We start from the raw sequence: 18,603 nt of genomic DNA, 5'->3' as shown, positions 1-18,603 counted from the left end.
TCAACCATTACGGATGGATACACATGGGTTTTCAGAGGTTTTGAACATCCATGCACCGACAAAGTACATGGCTATAAGCCCGCAGCAAATTGGTTACCTTGATTACCTGGCATAGGCGCAGGATTCCGCTGTTTCATTTCTCAATCATGCCGCACCGCCGCCCTTCAAATATGTTCAATATGTTTTATGTAGGCCACAGGGAGCTACAAGTCGGGGGCGATGGCGCGGGCAACTGATGACCTCGACAATGTCAAAGGATCCGGTCCTTGTGTGGTCATTCTGCCACGACCTTCACATTCCGTTCGCACGGGATGTTAGATATGTGCGAAACACAAGACGGGATCCAACTTTTTGGAGTAACTTTGTTCGTGAATGGGCGCGCCCCGCAACAGTTGCGAATAAAGCAATTTGCTGGCGCTGCAGATCGAAAACAAGCCATAACCAAGCCATTTTTGCTCCTGGCTGGCCCTTTTGGTATGTGTCGGTTCTTCCACGCCGCCCACACGCCCTCTTTTGTGGCCTTGGCAAAGCTGGCACAACCGCAGTCGGTCGGTTGGAAATTTCCAGACCTGACCAGCATGGCAAAGGGCGGTTGTCTGGAAAGGGATACGGAAGACGCAAGAGCTGTCAAAGGAAACTAGGACGGATGTATAACGGCATACACCTCTCCTACGGGGCCGGAGTAAATGCGGTTGCAGTGCCATGACCGTGTGTGGTACGCTTACACTACCGTACCTACACAGCTGGGGCTCGGCTGTTGCTGGCCGAGTAAAGACATACATGCTCTATACTTGTGATGCTCCTCCAGGATAAGGGTTATGTCGTTTGATTGTCGCATCAAAGCTACGCAAGGTTCGGACGCATTCCATACGGAGCCGAGGCTTTTTGAGTTTTTGTCGTCTTTCCGCAAAGGGGAAATCACTCTAACCAAAGCGAGTTTTGCAAGACTGTGATCCGGAACGGTTGAGATGGGAGTCAAGATTAAAGATGGGGAAGAAAGGCGGGAAAAAGAGCGGGTCGCTGACGCTCCATTTCACAACCAGCTCCTCCAGGTTGTGCTCATCATGATGTTTCTGGAAACGGCAGAGTACACTACTAGTGTACAGACCTGCGAGCGACCTCGGATCGACCTGCGCTGATCAATCATTCAGCTCTAGGTAATAAAGAGGATCCCGCCCGTGTGCGCGTGCGTTTGTGTGTGCGTATGCGATGTGCCATGTCTCCAAGTCGGAGGTCTAGAAGTCATGTTGGATGCATCGTGAGGCGTTCTATTTCCAGACTTTCCGGATGAGAAAAGCTGGAGACGCACGAGTGACTTCGGGGAGGCCTTTTGCCTGGGCCCGGCGGCAGCACAGTAAGTTCCAGGGAGGGAGGGATCTTGAGTGGGCGAGTTCCGTGGCGGTTGCTCGTTCCGGCGAAGGGTTATTGAAAGAGGGACTCTGTTGGGCGGCTTGTGTGTTCAATAGCACTCCAGCGTCGCACTCTTCATCAATCTTTGACAAGGTTGTGTGGGTGTCGTGACGCGGTGCTGGCCGGAGAACAAGTGTTTTCGCTTCTCGATCACGGCATGATTTTTTTTGGATGGACGGCGAAGGCCATGCGCTGTGGTTTAACTTAAGTCATGGATAAACCCCCCTTTTGGTGGCATGGAGAGATGGAAAGTTGGAGACAGGGAGAGGGGCCAGCCACTTGGGATGCGCCAATCGACACTGTTGCCTTTTGCCTCTGGAAACGCGGCGTCAACTTTTGATTGGTAGACTGATACCGTACAGGGCATCGATGGCTTGGACGGTGGGCGAGGCTTTTTCAGCAAGCTATCAATGGATGGCGAGCCAAACCCCAGGAGAAGCCAAGCAACGCAAAGCCCGTGCCTCCTTTTTACTTTTGGTGATAAAGTGGTCCTTGTTTCTCCACTGCATCAACAGCCAGCGACGAGGGATGATGCTCGACACGGCAAAGATGATGGTCACTGGTCACTCCGACGATAACAGTGCGTGGACAAAGGTTCCAGTCCTAGCAGTACCTCTTCTACCTATGCATCCATTTCCTGCGTGAAACACCAGGTCCAGCACGGGCCGACATGGTAATGCGTTTGAAGGGCGAGGCAGACAGGCAAAACCGCTCAGTTTCCTCCATCTGACGCCAACTGACGTCGGGCCGTATCAGGGCTCAGACAGCACGAGCAGCGAAAGCAACAAACCAATAAGGCGACTGACTTTCCAGACACTCAACCCCGGATGGCATGACTGGTGTTGCACCTGGTGTTGGTGCCACTCGATGTGAGTTTCGTTATACACATGCTGCTGTTATGTTGGCTAGACAAGTTTATGTATGGGCCACAACAACTCTTAGAACTAGGGGCCTAAAGGGGGAGGGGGGAATTGTGTGGTGCTGCAACTTCGGATTGTACAAACGAGGAGGAGCCGTACGGTATGGTCCGGACAGGGCCGGGTCAGCTAAGCCTATAGGTACGTTATGTATGTACGTGTAGCACGTTCTTCTCCAGCTTCGGCTGGCGGTCTGTGGTTTGCGCTAGTCCGGTGACGCTGACCTCAGTCGCAATGTGGTGTGTCAGTGTGTGTGTGTGTTGGATCCCGACCAAAGGGACACAAAAGGAGACGCCGTTGACGGCAGGGATGAGGTCAACATGAACGGATCTCCGGACGCGCTAACCTGTTTTTATGGAAGTCTGACATAAAAAAGAGAAACGAGGTGAAAAGTCGCTCAAACCGCGTGGCCTGCCAATGTGTTCGTATCCTTGCCGAGACCTTTACCTTTTTTTTTTTTTTTTTTTTTTTTTTTTTTTTTTTTTTTTTTTTTTTTTTTTACTGATCCACGACTGGGACTGACTGATGGGAACGAGACAAAAGATGCACTACCGTAGTGTATACAAGTACAGTGCCAATGTGTGTGTGTGGTGCGCCAGTGGCCCAGTGTTCGAGTGAGAGCAATGCCAGCCCGCTAGGGACTTAAGTGGAAGGGTGTAATTGGATTGGTAGAAGGGTTCTCTTTGTGGATCCCCGGTCCGTGTGCTCATTGCCCACTGCCCCTACCTACCTACCGGTACCTACCTCACCACCACCACCACCACCACCACCCATTCTTCAGTCAGGCACGGTAACTCGTAAGACGCTAACAACTGACAAATCAAAAGCCAAATTATGGGAGTAGCAGCAAGTACGCACCTATCCAAGTACACGGACTACAGTCTTGATTGACCGGCACCGACTCGCAACAATTCGAGTTGTTTCCTGTCCACACTTCCTGTCCTGCTTGCTCTTTTCTACGGGGGTACAAGGCCAAGAATTATAGTGGAAGGAGCCAAGGAGCGGCCATGGCCATGCAGCGCATTCAATGAAGGGTTGGAAAATGGCAAAGACCCCGGACCACTCCTTGGTCAGCGTGATCCACCCATCGACCCAATGGAGCAGAGACCATCCAGCCAGTCAGAGGCAACGTTGGCGAGGACTGGATCTGCCTGTTCCACACTGAAGCCAGATGTCGAACAAAGGAAGGCACTTTACACGACCGGCGGTGGGCAACTGGACGCAGCTGCTGGAGCCTTCTGCCTTTTATTTTTTCCCTCTTTGCATCCGGGACCCGACAAGATACGGGCCGTGACTGGCCAGCGCCAAAACCTTGAGGAAGATTCGGAATGTGCTGACAACGACATTCGGTCATCAGTGATACTTGCTGAATGTTGCGTGAGTAAGTACCAAGCCCGAATACCTAGAGGTAGGTCGCGATGCAACAATCTCTGGCTCAGCAAGATCAAATATGCGTGAGAATGGCTTGGATGCAATTTCCATTGCTGGTCAGTCGGGTCCCCCCCCTCCTAGTACGCAGTACATACGTACATACGCCCTGGATGTAAGCAGGAAAGAGATATGTATCACCGTATCTCAAAAAAAAGAGACTGTCACTGGCAGCGGGTCCCGGGCTCTCGCAAGAGGAACAAGTGGAAGACGGGACATGGGAATGTACAGACCAGACCACAAGACCAGGGTCCGCTAGTGGCAGTGACCTGCAACGGAGTGACCTGTGGAAGCAGACAAGCATTGAACCAACATGGAAACATGGGATCCCCACTGACACGCTTCCCAAATTCACTTTTTTGGTACTCACCCGATACGGATACATACTAGTACGCAACCACGACGGGGAAAGACGAAGCAATCGAACGGAACACCGTGACGGGACCATGACCTCCTTCATCCCCAAACCCAACATGGATCATGGCAGAGGAAATGGAGGCTTTCACCTCGACTCTTTCTGTTTCCTTCATTATTCTCCTCCTCCATCCCTAGAGATAGAGGTACCCTGACCGGTATCCCTTCCCCCCCCCCCCTTCAACCTTCGACTTATTGTTCATTCTGCTTTCCCTTTCAGCCTCAGAGCATCACCCGTCGTCACCAGGGGCTTCGCTGTGACCAGTGCCTCATCCTCCCGTCACCACCATTCCATTGTCGCCAGAAAAGGTCACGGTGGACGTGTGTGTAAGGTAAAGAGGAAACACGAACAACAACGGACATCCACGGCAACGACCACGCCCACATTACCTCGATCGCGAGAACGACTGGACACGACACGATACGACACGACACGACACGGACCCGGGCCCGGGTACCAACGACTCGAGTCTTCCCCCCTTCTTCTTCCCTCCATGCTGTATCCTGTTCTTTGCCAATCCAGGGTGTCATTCCAGCAGCGAAGAGAGCCCTCCACAGACAAAGCTTCATTGCCCGTCGCAAAGGGAGGCGTTCTCCATAAAGGACTACGGTCAAAGAAGCGACACACCACTTGGCCCGGTACAGTATTGAATCAGGAAGCTCGTTCCCTCGATCCGGTTAACGACTTGCGACCGGAGCACTTTGGAAGTTGCCTCTGAGCCATCCACGCGCGCCGCCGCTAGCCCTTTCGCGCCTGCCTTGGACTGCCGGCAAGAGCAGGTTCGAATTCGGTATTGGAAGGAGCGATATACAAAACTACAGTCACCAACACATTCCTGTCCTCGATCTCCGCAGTCCAGTTTCAAATTGCCAAAAAAAAAAAAACAGACCACGGCAGAGAAAACGAGAAGGAAGCAATTGCCGTCTAGGCGTCACCATATGCCGGGGTTCCTTCTGACCTCAGAGTTCTGATCCAGATTTGAAAGCCATATCGTCAAATCAACTTCACCAATTGCTCACTTACAGTCACTGGTGCAGTAGCTTGTCGTCGTCGGACTTTTCCCCCCCCACCACGTCATATCCGCTGTTTCCCCCGCCGTAAGGAGTTTTCTCGCGGCATGTATCTCGCCAGGACGCGGTGTCAGAACCCTCTCCCCTCCTCGTCGCCCTTCTCAAGTCAGCATCAGTCTCCTGTCGACCGGTGGACAACCCAATCACTCGTATCTGGCTGGCGTCGCTACGGAAACCTCATCAAGAAGTCAAATCCAAGCAGTGCCGGTGGTCTTCAGACGCCGCCATACGACAACGACATGGGTACCACATACCAAATGCCGAAGTTGACTCCCTCCTACGAACAACATAGGTCTTACACTCACCCAACACTGCCAGCACTTTCCAGTTGTAGTGCTGTGTCCCAAAGGCCGCCTCGAGATTTGGCCCACATGTTTAACAACTCCGAGTCACTGTGTTCTTACTCGGATACACAGTCACTTTACCTCCCCAACCCACAGCAATGGTCGACTGCCGCTTCGTCTACTAGCTCGAATTCAGGTTCGGCACAGCGAGGTTATGCCCAGCAGCATCAGCAATACCAACAGCGGCAACACCAGCCACGGCAGCCAAGTCCACCACGGCAGCAACACCAACAACAATACGTTTCGCAGAAACAACAGCAGCAGTACCAGCAGCAGCACCAATCACGGAGGCCATCTTCACAGCGGCCCTCAAGACCGCCCTCACCAAGCCCCATCCGACGAGAACAGGAGATCTCGAAGCGGGATGCCGCCATGGCACTCCACAGCTTGCAGGTTCCGGCATGTATCAGTCCCAAAGGCGGAAGTCTCTCGGATTTGGTGGCTGATTTGACAGCACTGTTTTGGTTCGAAACTTCAAAAGTACTTGAGCAGGCCGCGACATACGATGCCCTTCGTCCAGGCGCCGCCCCTGTACGGCGGATCGAGGGACCCGCCATCGCTTGCCCCAACTTCAAGAAATGGGTCCACAACCTCTTGTCGACTACCCAGGTGACGCAGAATGTTATCCTTCTGTCTCTCTTGTACATTCATCGACTCAAGGTTCTGAACCCAAAAATGCATGGGCTCCCAGGCAGTGAGTATCGGCTGCTCACGGTCGCGCTGATGTTAGCAAACAAGTTTCTCGACGACAACACATACACCAACAAGACGTGGTCCGAGGTGTCCCAGCTTTCGGTGAACGAGATTCATGTTATGGAGGTTGAGTTTCTGGGAAATATGCGATACAGCCTTCTGGTCACCGAGAAGCAGTGGGAAGAATGGCTGGTTAAGCTGGCTAGATTTCGCGAATATCTGGAGCGAGCGCGACAAGTTTCTTCAGCAGATCTGTTGGCACCGTCACCAAACGCCCTCCCCGTTTCGGCTTTGCCCTCTCCCACAACAGGCCAGCACTTTTCCTCACCACTGCAGCCGACTCTGGCCGGACAGTCACCAAGCGCGAGTTTCTATGCGAAGCAGAGCTCTGGCCAAGGTTGGCCGACCCATGCCGCCGGCCAAACCCCAATCTGGAACCCGGCAAGCACACCCTTAACCCGAAAGAGGAGCATGCCAGAGTTTGATCTTTTAGAGCCGCCAGCTAAACGTCGGACGCCGTTGAAGCCGTACGCCTCCTCAGAGACCCTATACCCCACAGTAACGGTACCTGAAGCCCTCAGAAATTCTCGAGAATTTGCCTGTGCACCGCTTCCATCGACGAGCGAGATGGCCTTGAAACAAGCGCGCTTGTCGGTGTCAAACTTGACATTGAACAACGCTCAATCATCCACGGCAAATACGCTCCCGAGTGAAGTCTATTCCCGCGTCAGCTACGCACCGGAGAGCATGATTTCTTTGCCTCCCATCCTTTTACCTGCTCCGGGCATGGCTGCGACCTACGTCAACTCCACGTCGGCGGCTGCTCCCATTCCATCAATCTTGCCAACCAGCGGCTCTGGTGTCTCGCCGTCGACCGTCGTTGCAGCTTCGACAACGGCTCACCCGACCTCTCAGTATGCCTTGTCTGCGAACCGCCTACAGTCTCAGCACAGCCTGACCTCAAGCGGGGCTTATCTTGGCTCATCTCCCATCGGCGAGCCGCTCATACATACTCCGATGCCGGCAAGTTCTCCTTCCAACATATATCTTCAACAGCGGACGAGCCCGTACAGACCGGTCCGACATGCCGAAACACTGCTTCATCCCCCGCCATCGGCCTTTCTCCAACAATACCATCTTCCGAACCCGATTCCTCCGACTCAGCTACACTATCAACCGCTTGGGCGGCGGAACGAGGTGCGCACGGGCATTGTTCCAGAATTCGCCATGCCCAATAGTGGGTTGACAATGGCCGGAGCTGGTCGGTATCAGGAGCCTATCCCTGCCTTTCGTCAATCGTTTTCGTTGCCTTTACGGGATATTCCGCCGGCGACATCTGCATATTCACAGCATCCAAGGCGTTAGCATGCAATCTTAGGCATTTAGTTCACGAGGATGATCTTTCTTTTACGAATGCATTGACTCCCTGTACCATCATGTTATGCCCATTGGCCGTTACTCTTTTTTTCTTTTGCATGACTTGCATTGCATGGGCGTTTATATTGGTTGTGTCTGTCCCTATTTAGTTACATCGTATCTTTCCGGGAGCGACAAGCAAAGGGCGCTGAGGTCAAAGCGCCTCTATCTTATGACCATCTCGAAACGAACTGCCATTCCCCACCACTTACACTTTGGGCGTATCTCTTTGTGAGTTGAACAAAACCTGAGGTTATGGGGTCGGATTGGGGGGTATGCTTGGGACAAGGAGCACATGATGAACTTTGGCCATGCAATTCCGACACCTTTTTTGTGTTTGCGTTGAGTTCACACCACTGAGCATCTTGCCCGCTCACGCATATTGGGACTTGATAGAGGGCCAAGAATACACATTAGACATAGGATCACTGGGCAAATGGTGACCACAAAATGAGCTGGGAGGGAGAGAGGATGGGGGAGCCATGAGATAATGAGGATCCTTGGTTGTATTTGCATGCATTTAATTAGCAGCGGTACCCTTCCATTCCGCTGGGCCAGGATCAGACGACGCATGGTTAGGGAAGAGTAAGATACCTTAGAGATTAGCAAGATACCCTTTTGATTCACATCGCCGACCATTTTGTGTTCCTTTGTGACAAGATTTTACAAAGTTTTCCGTTCAAAAGGTCTTGAATGACCACGGTTACTTGGAGAGGAAATATGATGAGCACAAGGCAGGTAAGTGAGAACCCCTTGCGGTCGTGATACTAAACCGCCAGGTCATTCATGGTGGTCATGGGCACCGGTACTACTATCCTGAGCCTGACTTGACCTTCCCTCGACACCGTTGTCTGGCACGTACTTTGGGCCGACCGGCTCGCATCGGATGTGTCCGCGGAATTGCAGAAATTGTGGGATCAATCCGTCGACTGGCGGTGCAAGATCAGACAAGGAAGACACGTTTGAGAGTCGGTTTGGACACTCGCACAACGCACGACCTCCTTTTTCAAGCGAAGGAACCAAATCACGCTGGCACGTGAAGCTTTGATCTGGCATGTCTGTGAAGCTAGTATTTGCGAATATATTGGTCAGGCAAGAGCGTACCAGCGCCTGCGATGGTTGGAGGGAGAGAGGGGTGGTGATACCGACAGGTATCTAGGTGGTTGGTGGAGATGGGCGATAAAACTGACGCTTTTGCTTGGGGGTAAGCAACTAGGCAAGTGTAGGCCTATGGGGAATCTGGATTGAAGGAAATCATCTTTGATATAACTTGGAGTGTTTTAGAGGGAAAGATGGGGAGAAATCAAGGAGTGTCCTGTTCAATGCTGTTCCTTGGGTAGGTTTTCATGGGCCTTGGGGTCCAAGCTTCTGGTCAGATGACGGCAGGCAAAAGTCCCGGGCAAAACGGTCGAAGGGCCAGACTGAGTCTAGGAGTTTATATCGACAAAGTGTCGTTGTGTTGGTGAGGGACCAGTGTTTGAAGCAGGGATCGGCTAGGTGGACTTTAGCTGATCAGCTGAGCCCCGATGAAGAGGAAAGATGACGCTTCCTAGGCTGCAGGACGAATATATCGATCTGTGATGATGATATGCGAGAAGCTGGGTTGATTCAAGCCAGTCGACAAGATGGACTGGAATATAGAAGCATAATACGGAGCGAGGTACTTGTGGAAACTGGACGAGCTTTCAGGTGAGTGAACTAAGTGAGAAGAGGTAAGAAGCAAATCACTTCATCGTTTTTGACAGTTTGCGACGTCGAACACTAAGAAGCGAATCATCCAAACCTTTGAAGACACAACCTCCAGACCGTTTATCTCATCTCATCCTAATTTCCATAGGAAATTCCGAGTAGTCGCCAGTGGGAAGTACACCAGCATTGTTTGCATGGACTTCTTAGTAGAATAATCGCCAGCTTTGCTCGGCCACCAGCACTTTTCCCTGCTCTTGGCTCTTTTCATGGCTTCTCCCAACCCACAGCATCATCCCAACCGGAAGCAAACACTGCGAAAAAAAGTTGTAATCCCCAAACACTCCAAATGCATAAATCACGACATGATCGGCGGCTTACCAGTCATTCGAAGACAACAAACCATCCGTATCACACCAAGCGATAAGCTATGAGAAGAAGTTCTATACTTAGATTATCCACCGGCAGTCGGATCGTGCCTCACTTTGATATCCACATGACAAGACAATTGATGATGAATGACAAATGTCTCGCAGGAACAGCCGGGTGGAGGAACAGCGCAACAAGGAACTCAACGAATTGATGATATCCACAACTTTATCCGCCGCTCAACCGTTTCTCATCAAAGGTAGTTTGGACCGTTTTTTTTTTTTCTTTCTTTTTTTCACCGCCGGGTGGCTATCAAGGATTTCGCCAAAGTGCCGATAGTCGTCGGATCGTGATGGAGACGGATCCGAGTCGTATTGCGACTTTTTGAAACGACCGGGAGGCATATGGAAAAAAATGGAGATCATGCGGCAGTTACCGACAGCGGGAAGCGATTGCCGATCGATCGTGGGGACTTTCTCTATCGGACGACATGGACATGAATCGACATCGAAACAGACACGACAATACGAACGTGCTTGAGCACATAGGTAGGCACCCTGGAGAGGATATCGAGGCAGAATTTGCTGATTTGTTTAGTGATGATGCAGTGCAAGGAAGGCAAAGCGGAAAGGATAGAAGTGCGAGAGAGGAAAGGTCCATCCCGATGGAGTGCCGTTTCACTGACAACAAGGAAGGAACCGGAAGTGGGTGCGCTCCAAGGCGTTGATGTGGCATGTGCTCCTTCCATCTCTGCTCCCGCGCTTGGAGACACGCCGATGAAGGTCAATGGCCTATGATCTGATCATGCCTTCCTATTTTTGAGATCTTGCCCAATTCGCTGACCATGTGTTCGGCGGCTCCTTCCTCACGAACCGGTCACCCGCCGGAGCATTATAGAAGCGAAAATGAACTGGTGGAACCCCCCCCCCCCCACGGCGACGGACCGATACTCTAATAATACTTCACGGGGGAGACAAAACTTAGAGGTAAGGTTCATCGGGCGTAGTGGTAGAGTATGTAGCGAATTGAAGCGGATGTTCAAGCGAAAGGCCAAGCCGAAAAGTCTGGCCTTCCCGATCGGCATCCGTCGTACAGAAGCATGTGTTCTTGCAACAGTCAACATCCGTCAGCAGGATAAGGTAAGGTAAGGTAAGCAAAGGATGAGTGATCCAATCGGGAGATAACCACTTTGTAGTACACTACTTTCCACTTGCTCCGATTGATGGTTCGGGTCCGGGCTGGATACTTGAGAAATATTATCAAAGGCATCGATCGGGGTTGAGAGGGCCGGCCCATAGATTACATACCTACCTACCACTCTACCCACAATTATCCAGCACCGGCAGCACTGCATTTCCTCAATGCTGATTGAAAGAAAACCCACCATCACCGGACATCCTACCTATCAAGATCAGACGAGCATAATGAATCCGACAGATTTGACTCAGTCGGTGGTCGGTGGCAGACCACAGACCACTCACTGATCTCTCTCTCCCCGGCATGCAACTGGTCCGTACCTGACAGTCTGCCTAGGTAGGTAGGTAGGTAGGTAGGTAGGTAGCATTTCGAACAATGTGAAACCCACCACCCGCCCGGCAATGAGATCGATACACGTCGACAAGCCTATTCGATCGCGAACCGGATACTTTGGTGGAGACCGGTTGTGTGTCTGTCTGTTCTGGTCGACGACGACTCGTGCACTCACTCATTCACTCACTCACTCGCCGGTCTGGACAGGCGGCGGGTTGTGAGACGAGACGCAAAGAGGCAAATTGTCCGAACATGTGTTCATGCGGCGAAATTCTTGGATCATGGATTTCCTGACCGTGATGCTGGCCGCCGAGAATAGACGCATGGACGCATGGACGAATGGATAGATCGATCAATGGACGGATGGGGTCGCGGATGGAACTGCCTGCCTGCCATTCGCTCAAAGAGTCTGAAACGAGTCTATCTACAATGTTAGTGGCTGGAGGAACTGGGTTACTCATCCGGGCTTACGACGAATGTGGTCTGGTGAGATGGATTTAATTGATCTTGGGTGGCCACGGATTGGAGGATATCGTTAACTTGTCGTCTGAGGTGCGGGTTTCTTTATCCGTCGGTGTCTGGCCAGATCTGCTTGCCTCCAGATTGTTGAGACCCGGTTGATGTTCAGGGCCCGTTCAGGGACCAAGAGTGTCTAGAGTCGGACGTCGTGGATGATCTTTTCGTAAGAACGACCCATCCCTGCCATCATTCGAGGGAGAAGTAGCCGGACGGAGACGGTGGACTATTCACACAATGAGTGGACTGGGCAGGATAGTGGAGTCGGGTGTCAGTAGTCGTCGACCGATTATTGACGACTACCGACTGGTTCGTGGGGCCAAGAGTGGGTGAATGCTGTTATCTTATACCGCTCTTCTGCAGGCCGTACGGGGAAAGCTTGATAATCCAGCGAGCTTCTGACTCCCCCAAACGCGCTACAAGCATCGTGGTTCGCTTGTCCGCGTTTGTTTCGCATTTGTAGATATGTCTTGGCATGAGGTTTTTTGAGCGTCTAACTTGAGGCTATAAGTGGACTAGTGGTTCATGCCACGTCCACGATGGGGCCTTTTTACTTAACTAGGTGATTCTTACAGAAGTGCGGTCTGCACACCGAAAAAGATCAATGTATTCTAAGGTTTCTATAAGTACCGTCCCTCGCTCGGAAGTCTCGCCTGGCTGAGTTCCATGTGGGTTGGTGATTGGAGTCCGCTCTCCCACTTCATTGACAGCAGCAATGCAGACACGCCTCACCTCGAGTTACAGTTCAGGTGGGTAGCGCGTCATGGAAAACAAAGAAAAAGAGCCAAAGTGAAGTCGTGTCAACATGTCGTGGACTGGATCCTCAAAGCCTCTGTGGCGTTGTGAGTCGAGTCTTGGCAACCTTAGGCCAGGAACCCGGTGTGTGAGGTTGAAGAATACGTACCTGGATTGGGCCCAAGATGGGGCTGTTCGAGCCCTAAGACTGCCTGGGCAGCCGTTCGGAATTCCAGACTCTTCTTTGGCGACCCTTTCCCACATGGCACTGGCTGGGGATGGGAGGGGGCCAGACCACGGTGCTTGGAGTAGCAAGAGACGGCGAACGGGCGGGCGCCGGGGTTGATGAGAGTTCGGATTGGCTACCTCGCCACCAAACAAACAGACGGGAGAGTTGACCGTTGTGAATGTTCGATCTCCAGACTTTTGAAACTTGAAACAATCTGGGCCTCCCCTCATCGGTCCCTGGTTCGCCCGGGCCTCACCTTTGCCTCTTTGCTTGCCTGATCGCTTGCCTTCTCCGGGCTCCAGCGACGGGACGGCACGCTGTGGGCGTTTTCTTTCCTGTTGTCGTCGTTGTCCCAATTCTATCCCCGACCTTGATTTCTGGCGTCACGTCGATTCGGTAAGAATCAGGCCGCAACGAACAAGTGTGACAAGAAGCGATCAGGACACAAACTGTGCCCCATGCCCAATGTCCCATAACCCCCCCCACCGTAACACCGTTGGTCTTGGGTCAGAGGGTCAGTGATGAAGACGATGATTGCTTGTGCCGCTGCAGCCCGGGTTGTGCGACCTTTTTTGCCCAAGTTTTAACCGAGCCAAGAAGATGGTAGACCGACACAACGACTCAGCGACGCAAAGCGGGAAAGATGGTGATGATCAGCCAAGCGGAAAATCGTTGGAGTTGAGGTGACCTTGTCGAGCTTGGTTGTTGTTGTTGTTGCGGGGATCCCTTACCCCAGGGTTTCACCGTTCCAGGGGTAAGGAAGGGCATGGGCATGTCTAGCCCAACCTGAGTCCCTGTTCCTGGCCCAGGCTTTCCGGGCAGGGAGTGAGCGACAAGAGGAAAAGTCGGGGATGGAATGCTCGATTGTGAATCCTGGCCTTGTTGCTTTTTTGGAAGCTGTGCTCCATTCGATAGCTGCTTGGCCCCCATCATTCCAGACGATCCCTAGTGCTAGGTGGTGAAAAGAGAAAAAGTGGTGAAGGTGATGTTGTTGACACCCACAAAGGCGTGGCCCCCGCGTTCAATATGAAGTGCAAACGGATCTCTCTTTCTTCTTTGTGTCAAACAGTAAAGCAGGTGATGGATCATTTGGGGGGGATTCTGGGCTTGCTTCTGCTGCTGTGCAAAGGGGGATGGATACTGGGCTGGACGCCATGCAGCCCTGAACATTGCTGTGATCCGAGAGGCCATTCTCGCCGTTTCCCATGTGGTTTGAGATGCCGTGAAGCATTACATAACCTCGAGCAGAGTTTGTCACAGCAGTCGCCATGGCTACCTAGGTAGTGTACTGTAGAGACGCGGCAAGGGAAGATGCGGGCGACTGACGGGATGCAGTTGTCAGGGGAGGGGGGAGGGGGTGATTACAGAGAGAGAGCTGCGGTGGTTGAAGGGATGAGGGTTCCAATCAGATGCAAATCGAGCTTGACCACGTCGGCCGACCGGGGCTTGAAACCCAACTGCTGCCCAACACGTCGCTTGCTTCCCACTTAGACCACTCTAGCGCCAACCAATGAGGACCCCACCACGGCTAGACACACCTCCCGGTCTAGTGACCAAGCCAGAGAGCTTCACAGTTTTGCAAGAAGTCGAGAGCCGCTGATGATGTCCCTCTTCCCGGTTTCTTGGACATGGAGAAAAAAAAAGGATAAGCCGTCACAGTCCCATCACGGTTAGACAAGATGTGTGCGCGATCCAGTATGTACCAACGACTCGATTTCAAGCTTCGGGCATGGTGGTAGAAGCCTCACAGTCTTGAGCTGATGTTGTTCCATGGATGGTACCTACATACCTCACGGAAAGCCGCACCTGAAGAAAGAAGAGATTTTCCGTTGGGCTGTTCGCTTTGGGATGAGGCGGACTTTGGCAAAGCTCTTTTTGGATTTGTGCCCTGGACCCTGTCTGCCTTCAAGCTGCTCAGTGATTTGGCAATTCCTCCCTCCCATCATCTGTCTGTCCATTGCAGAGTGGCAAGCTGCGGTCTGGGGGGTTGCGACCATGTTTCTATCTTGACTGCTGTTGGCCCGTTCATTCGACCTGCTCCCAACACTTTCTCTCCGGGCTTGTTGTCGCCAAACGGACAACCCCCACCCCCAACTCGCTCGCCATCCCGATTCACCTTGAGCCAGGACACGAGATCAACAGAAGTCGCGTGTAGGTTTGGACACTGATAGTGGCCTCTTGAGTGATATCTGTGGTATCTCTGAAGTGCAGTTGACAAGACCTGATGGTTGCATTGAGGGGTACATCCCCCACTACACCTAGACTAGGTCGGGTAGTCTCTAGCGCAGTGGAGCCTCTGTTAGCCTTTCCCCGGGCCGCCGCCGCCTAGCTTCCTCTCGCTGTCTTGGACCGACTTCTTTCGGAAGGGTCGGTGCAATGGGCAATCATCCCATCACCGCAGAGTCAAAACATGTCAATGCCGCATTGACGAGGCCGATTGATGAGTGCTTGCGGTCCGCCTGAGTCCGACAAGAATTACCGGTAACGAGCTGTACTCCCCACGGCAATCAACCTTGTGTATCTTATTGCGTAGGGTGGCTCACAGAGAGTACACAGAGGCCCGATTCCTGCCCGGTCCCAGCCCATCAGGGCGATTATTGTACAGATGAATTGTATAAAAATTGCTGAAACCAAACAGAGTTCCGGCATGTGCGGAGCGGGTATCCCGGGGGGCTGACGGCCACCCGATTCAACGTCGTCACCGTGTCTCGCCGTGGCTTTCCTCTTCATGCCCAATCCCAGCCATTCAATTTCTCGCACGGAACGAGCAGAGGAATGGATGGATATGATAAAAAAAAAGATTTTGAAGCTAAAGAAAAATAATAAAACTAAAAAAAATCGTGACGCGGTTGCGCGGAAAGTTGTGTTGAACCGAGACAAAAACAGAAACGGAGAAGCAAAAAAAAAAAAAAAGGCATCATCGGTTACATGACACATGCACTTTTCCGATTCGGGAGCGGAACGAAACGCTGGCTAAGCGGATTAGGCCGAGTCGTCGGATTTCGTTGTTTTTCCTTCTGCAACGAGGACAGCATTGTGAACTCGTAACAGAGTGTTATGCGTAACGCGAAGACTGTCGCTAGAGGAAGAGCGGGACAATGAGGAGGGGAGGGCTGGAACATTGGATAGGCATCATGAATGAGACTGGGAAGAAAGTGAAACTATCAGCTGGGTGAGATGAGCGCAAAGAGGTCGGCCACCGCAAGGTCACACACACACTGCACACATTCGCCATTTCCTCGTTCCTGTCCGCTCTGTCTCTCTCTCTCTCTCTCTCTCTCAGTCAGCTCGGCTGATCCCCCTCCTCACGGCATGCTGTCAGTCCGTCCCGTCCTCATCCTACTCTACCCTGACCCCCCGGTCCGCTCTGCATGATGGCTTTGGTGGTGCCCCTCCGGCCATTCATGCCCGCCTCCTGCCCGCCTTCCGTGCTTCGGCCCACGCTGAAGATCTTCAGTCCCTGGTCCTGGGCTTCTTCCCATACAGAGAGACTCGTACACATCGAGTGACCTTGATACCGACCACCACTACTGTCTGCTACCTCCTGCCCACTGCCCACTACACTACTGCAGACGCAACTGCAACAACCTGCAACTGCACGAGCACTGCACCTTCCCTCGTACCTTAGTGTACTTTCAAGTCCAGATGCACACAAACTAGGTGGAAATCCAATCCGGTTCCTGCTTTGGGCCACTTGCAATTTCCACTTGTGCTGACTGTCCTGCTCCATTCCTTCCTCGGGTCAGAAAGAAGAACAAAAGATCTCCGGCAGCCCGCTCACCGGGCATCCATTGCCATCGACCACGCATCAGACGACGGCAGACAGCAAAAGTGAACAAGACGGCAACAACGACAACAACATACACCACCGCCTCCCTTGGTTCCCGTCTACCTAGTGTACACTGCCCTGGGCTGCGGTCCAGCAACAGCCTAGAACCAGCACCCTATAACCACAGGCCCATCCAGGGAACACGTATCGGGGCCCGCTTCGTTGTTTCCACTTCTCTTTCCCTCCCTCTTGCGTGCAGCACAAGTCTCGGGATTGGCAGGGAAGCCGCACTTTGGCTCTCCTCACCGAATAACAAGCTTAACGCACCTTGGGGCCGATTTCCAGGTCTCCATCCAGGTCCCCAGCGGCTAGACAGACTAGCTGCTTGCTACCTAGACAGTCAGAAGAGGCGGCGAAACATAACAAGCGTGTGAATGCCCATTTGTGACTATACAAGTTCAGCTGAAGCCCGCGTTCGAGGTCCCTTCTTCCACCCTGAACTCCCGACCTGAATTACTTACTCCTTCTCAGTCAGTACCATCTTCGTAATAATACCTAATCACTACCTGCCTACATACACACATTCGTTCTTGTCACAAACAAACCACCCGTACCTGCCTACTTAATACCCAAACCAACCAAGCACTCTTAATACATCCATCCCTCCCCCCCCACTCACACACATATACCTCCTTCCAATACCTGGCCAGACCTAGACCTGCCCAGTCACACATAACACACACACATACACACACACACTCTCGCTTGGAGCTCGAAAACCTGACAACCGGTACATATTCATATACACCCGGCTGCACTCTGTTGTTGCACGCCCGAGCAAGCATTGGCCGTCATACACAGAACACAACCGCAGACACACACACGAACGCAAACACAACACCGAAGCCTCATATCACAACATCACAACCTCACCACCACACATTAAGATAGACACGATGGGAGATCGATCTCCATACCCACAACGACCTATGCCAGGTGGAGGACCGGGGCACATGAGGGGTTTCTCTGTCTCGGACGACAGACTCAGCAATGTCAGCAGCAGCACGGGAAGCACTATTAGCACCGCCAGCACCGCCAGCACTGCCAGCACCGCTACTCCCACCAACAGAACTTCGAGCTGGCCTCTCCAACTCACAAACAGACGGGGACCTCCTCAAAACGGTCAACCAAAGTCTATTCTCCGAAGGGGCGGCCGCCCACCACCAACACCGTCTCGTGCTCGACGAAACTCGGACTCATCTTTGGCCTCGTCCAACATCCCCGAAGTAGGAAGCGGTTCCGAGACGGGCGGCTCTGATGTCGGCAGCTCTGTTCTCTCGGGTGGCCCTACCATGATGAACCCCATGGTCATGAATGGCCAGCCCATGGCGACGAGCCTACAGCAGAAGCGCCTCTCCATGCCTTCCCGGATACCCTCTCCGGCCAGACTTTCCTCTCCGTCACGGATACCCTCTCCTCGATTGCCATCACCTGCTTCCCGCATACCCTCGCCCAGCCCTCATATGGCTCTTCAAAGAGTCCCCTCAAGGGGAGGAGCTCCCATGCCCTCTCAGATCCATCTGGCCCCTGGAATGCCCGGACGCCCTCCCCTCCCACACCACGCAACCACTGGTTCGATTGGCCTCCCACGCAGGGTGCTCAGGGCCAAGATCCCTATAATCAACCTCCCCGAAGAACGTCGTGCCACCGTTAACCTACGCCCCTCCCGGGTGCCAACCCCTCCTCAGGGCCCTCACGATGGTCCCTACGGCCCTCCTCCTAGCAATGTGCGCACGATTCCTGCGCCACGCTATGTCCTTGACAACCGACCCCACGATTATCACGATCAGGATACCGAAACCGAGTCCGTTTCGGAATCCTCGATGCACTCCAACAGCACCAGCACTCTGGCGACTACGGTCGACTCGAGACTCTCCCTTTCGGACTGCGCCAGTGATGTAACACCAACCAGCATTTTCAGATCCTCCTCAAAGTCCAACAAGTCAGCACACTCTACCGTCCGGTTTACCCGTAGCACCACCGGGTCTGATTCTGATGACACCAGCGTTGCTAGCT

General features: G+C 52.8%; 4 protein-coding genes across 4 annotated transcripts; 2 read left to right on the top strand and 2 right to left on the bottom strand.

Moving 5' to 3' along the window:
* Positions 1–5,611: 5,611 nt before the first annotated feature.
* On the top strand, positions 5,612–7,642 carry B0T23DRAFT_403278 (uncharacterized protein; the record flags this gene model as incomplete). The annotated part of the gene is made up of 1 exon (XM_062838764.1): positions 5,612–7,642. The coding sequence occupies one exon, from the start codon at positions 5,612–5,614 to the stop codon at positions 7,640–7,642; it is 2,031 nt and encodes a 676-aa protein (XP_062693701.1).
* Positions 7,643–8,041: 399 nt separating this feature from the next.
* On the bottom strand, positions 8,042–8,266 carry B0T23DRAFT_403277 (uncharacterized protein; the record flags this gene model as incomplete). Its single annotated transcript, XM_062838763.1, has 1 exon — positions 8,042–8,266. The coding sequence occupies one exon, from the start codon at positions 8,264–8,266 to the stop codon at positions 8,042–8,044; it is 225 nt and encodes a 74-aa protein (XP_062693700.1).
* Positions 8,267–12,599: 4,333 nt separating this feature from the next.
* Positions 12,600–12,875, top strand: B0T23DRAFT_403276 (uncharacterized protein; the record flags this gene model as incomplete). Its single annotated transcript, XM_062838762.1, has 1 exon — positions 12,600–12,875. One exon carries the CDS (start codon positions 12,600–12,602, stop codon positions 12,873–12,875), a length of 276 nt encoding a protein of 91 aa, XP_062693699.1.
* Positions 12,876–15,079: 2,204 nt separating this feature from the next.
* B0T23DRAFT_104485 (uncharacterized protein) lies at positions 15,080–15,944 on the bottom strand. The gene has a single exon (XM_062831752.1). It carries the CDS (start codon positions 15,693–15,695, stop codon positions 15,234–15,236), a length of 462 nt encoding a protein of 153 aa, XP_062693698.1. The 5' UTR covers positions 15,696–15,944; the 3' UTR covers positions 15,080–15,233.
* Between the last annotated feature and the right edge of the window lie 2,659 nt (positions 15,945–18,603).

This window comes from Neurospora hispaniola, assembly GCF_033458365.1.
Source record: "Neurospora hispaniola strain FGSC 10403 chromosome Unknown B0T23scaffold_3, whole genome shotgun sequence".
Lineage (NCBI taxonomy): Eukaryota > Fungi > Ascomycota > Sordariomycetes > Sordariales > Sordariaceae > Neurospora > Neurospora hispaniola.
Note: the sequence above shows the minus strand (reverse complement) of the source record. Positions and strands in the feature narration are given on the sequence as shown.

Excerpts from the sequence above, each read along its gene's own strand:
- B0T23DRAFT_104485 (XM_062831752.1), bottom strand. The coding sequence starts at position 15,695 with ATGTGTCATGTAACCGATGATGCCTTTTTTTTTTTTTTTGCTTCTCCG.